A 2,947-nucleotide genomic window follows, 5' to 3' on the forward strand; every position below is an offset into this window, starting at 1 on the left:
ACTGTGAAAAAACATAAATTAATATAGTTTTTGTAGCAGTGTTATGGTAGTCAAATTCTGTTTACATTGCTTATACATTTGTTTACATGTCTATCCTTTTCCTTTCCCTTCTTATTTTTTTAAATGCTTAGAAGAAAGACTTTGGATGCTTTTGAAAATGAGAAAGAAAAAAAAAAAAAAGACTGAATGGAGAAAGTAAGGGTTTGCTGTACTTAAGGCTGCCAAATTATATATATATATATATATATATCTACACTAATATATTTTAAAATAAAAGAAAGGATAAAAAAGTTGTGAAGAGACTATAGAGTAGCTTGTTCCCATAGGAGTTAGAAAACTGTTTCAACATTTGTCTATCATTTTGACTTACTGTTTCACTTTTGAGTTCTTTATAAATAATACCAACCCCTCCAAAAAAGAAATAAAAACTTAATGCTCTTATATAATAATAACTCACTTTCCCCATTCCCCCTCATTTATTATTGTTTTCTTTGGAAAAAAAAATTACTACTAGAGAAGGAAAAAAAAAAAAAGAAAAAAGAATGGGAAGGTCTCCTTGTTGTGATAAGAGTAATGTGAAGAAAGGTCCTTGGTCTCCTGAAGAAGATGCTAAGCTCAAAGATTATATTGAAAAGAATGGCACTGGTGGGAATTGGATCTCTCTCCCTCAAAAAGCTGGTAAAATTACTCAATTTTTGCCCATTTTTGGGTTTTTTTTCCTTCCCTCAAATGGGTTTTTAGGGTTTTGAATTGTTCTTTCCCATCGTAGTCGCTGTTTTTTTTAGTACAATAGTGATAGGAGGATTCGAACTATAGACCTCGTGGTCGTCGCTAATACATTCTTATGTCAGTCGTTTTTAGGGTTTTTTTTTTTTCAAATGGGTTTTTAGGGTTTTGAATTGTTCTTTCTTCTTCATTGTTGTTTTTTTTAGTTCAATAAGGATACAGTGATTTGTAATATAGATCTCGTGGTCGCTAATATATTCATATATAAGTTAGTTGAGTTATGTTCACTTTGGCTTGAATGGTTCTTTCTCTAAGGTAGGTTTTGATTTTTTTTTTTTTTTTTTTTTTAAAAAAAAATTCTCTTTGTAAAATGGGTGTTTTTTTTTTCCTCATTTGGTGTGGATATTTTTGGAAGGTTTGAAGAGATGTGGGAAGAGTTGCAGGTTGAGATGGCTTAACTATTTGAGGCCTAACATTAAACATGGAGGATTCACTGATGAGGAAGATAGAATAATTTATACTCTCTTTTCCACAATTGGAAGCAGGTACTTTCATTTATATAATCTTAATTAATATTTTATTAGTCAACTTACATGGCCTTTTAACCCCTTTTAGAACCAACTCCATTCTTATTCCTTTTATTTATTTATTTATTTAATTTATGCTTCTTTGCATGCATTTCTTCATTATCCTTATGTTAAGAATATGTAATTTCTAAAAAAAAAATGTATAAACAATTAAATTTACCCGAAGTTTACTTAAATATTGCGTAAAATTAACCGTATTTAACATGATATAAGAGTAAAAACTTAGATACAAACATTTATTTACGTCATTTCCTCTTGAGTTCGTATTCATAATATGTATGTGATCGAACTTGTTGTGAACGATTGAGTAAGCTTTAACGAAACTTTTTTAGGGTTTTGTTTTCTCTTTCTTCTTCTTATGGATCTAGCTCGAGAATTTGTAGGTGGTCGATAATTGCGACACAATTACCAGGAAGAACAGACAACGATATAAAGAACCATTGGAATAGCAAGCTAAAGAGGAAGCTTATAGGAATGGAGAAGAAAGCCCAAATGACCACCACCATCACCACCACACCATCTTATTCTCGTAATCATGAACAAATATTTTCATCATTTTCATCTCAACCACTCTCATCCCTGAACTACACAGATAACTTGAATGATATCAATTATTACAACAACAACCTCTCCCCTCCTTCAACAATAACAATGAAAAGCTTTGAAAATCTCATTTCATCAAATATCCCATCAAATTGGTCAAACTTCCAAATTACAAACAACAACAACAACAATATTATTAGCCCTTGTCTTGTCCAAACACAAGAAACCAACAACAACAACTTATTGAGTGGTAATTCTTTGATGTATAATCATAATTATCCATTAGTACAAATGAAAGAAAGCTGCTTATTAGGGTTTGGAAGTGAAGCCAGTTGCAGTTCAAGTACTTCTGATGGAAGCTACACTCAAATCAACTCTTCAGGAATAATGGGGTTTCAGAATAATAATAATAATAATAATAATAATAATAATAATAATAACCCTAATTATTATTATTATTATTATTCTGATAATGTTATGAATAATCATCAACCAGCTGCTTTCATGGAGGATGAAAACAAGACATTACTAGAAAAATTCATGTACTTTAACTGATGAGAAAGGGGGGTAAAAGGGGGGAGGATTAATTTCTCTCGTGTTTTGACAGCACTTGGGTAAAATTTTCTTTTGATTGTGTGCACTATGTTAATGAAGGTAATTAATGATGTGAAATTGTTGGTACAAACTTTTTTTTTTTTTTTTTTACTGTAGTTGCTCCAAAATTCAAGGCTAGTATATGTCTTTTTGTGAAAACTAGAAGGTCTTAGCATAAAGGAATGATGGTCCAATGGCTGAAAGGAAAGAAAATATCATTGTGATTTGAAATTCATTTAATTAGCATATCTTATAAAGCCAAAATTTGATATTTATAATCATTCTAAAATTAAAAATAATCCAATATAAATAAAGTTAATGTTGACAAGATTATTTTTTCTATTTTTTTATTTTAATTTTTGGCTTTATGTGAAAGTTGGTGTATATGTTTTGAACTAGAAGCCAAAGTGAAGTTGGAGAAATGAAGAGCAAGAGTCAAATCCCTAAAACCAGGGCAATAAAAAAAACAGGCATATATGGAAGTTAAAAATATGTTT

General features: G+C 30.1%; 1 protein-coding gene across 1 annotated transcript; it reads left to right on the forward strand.

Annotated features, from left to right (window-relative positions):
• Positions 1-497: 497 nt before the first annotated feature.
• Positions 498-2,490, forward strand: LOC120083904 (transcription factor MYB80-like). The gene is made up of 3 exons (XM_039039813.2): positions 498-678; positions 1,142-1,271; positions 1,697-2,490. Exons 1-3 carry the CDS (start codon positions 543-545, stop codon positions 2,409-2,411), a joined length of 981 nt encoding a protein of 326 aa, XP_038895741.2. The 5' UTR covers positions 498-542; the 3' UTR covers positions 2,412-2,490.
• The last annotated feature ends 457 nt before the right edge of the window (positions 2,491-2,947 follow it).

The sequence above is a fragment of the Benincasa hispida genome, chromosome 8 (assembly GCF_027475165.1).
Source record: "Benincasa hispida cultivar pf3 chromosome 8, pf3_genome.v1.1, whole genome shotgun sequence".
Taxonomy (NCBI): domain Eukaryota; kingdom Viridiplantae; phylum Streptophyta; class Magnoliopsida; order Cucurbitales; family Cucurbitaceae; genus Benincasa; species Benincasa hispida.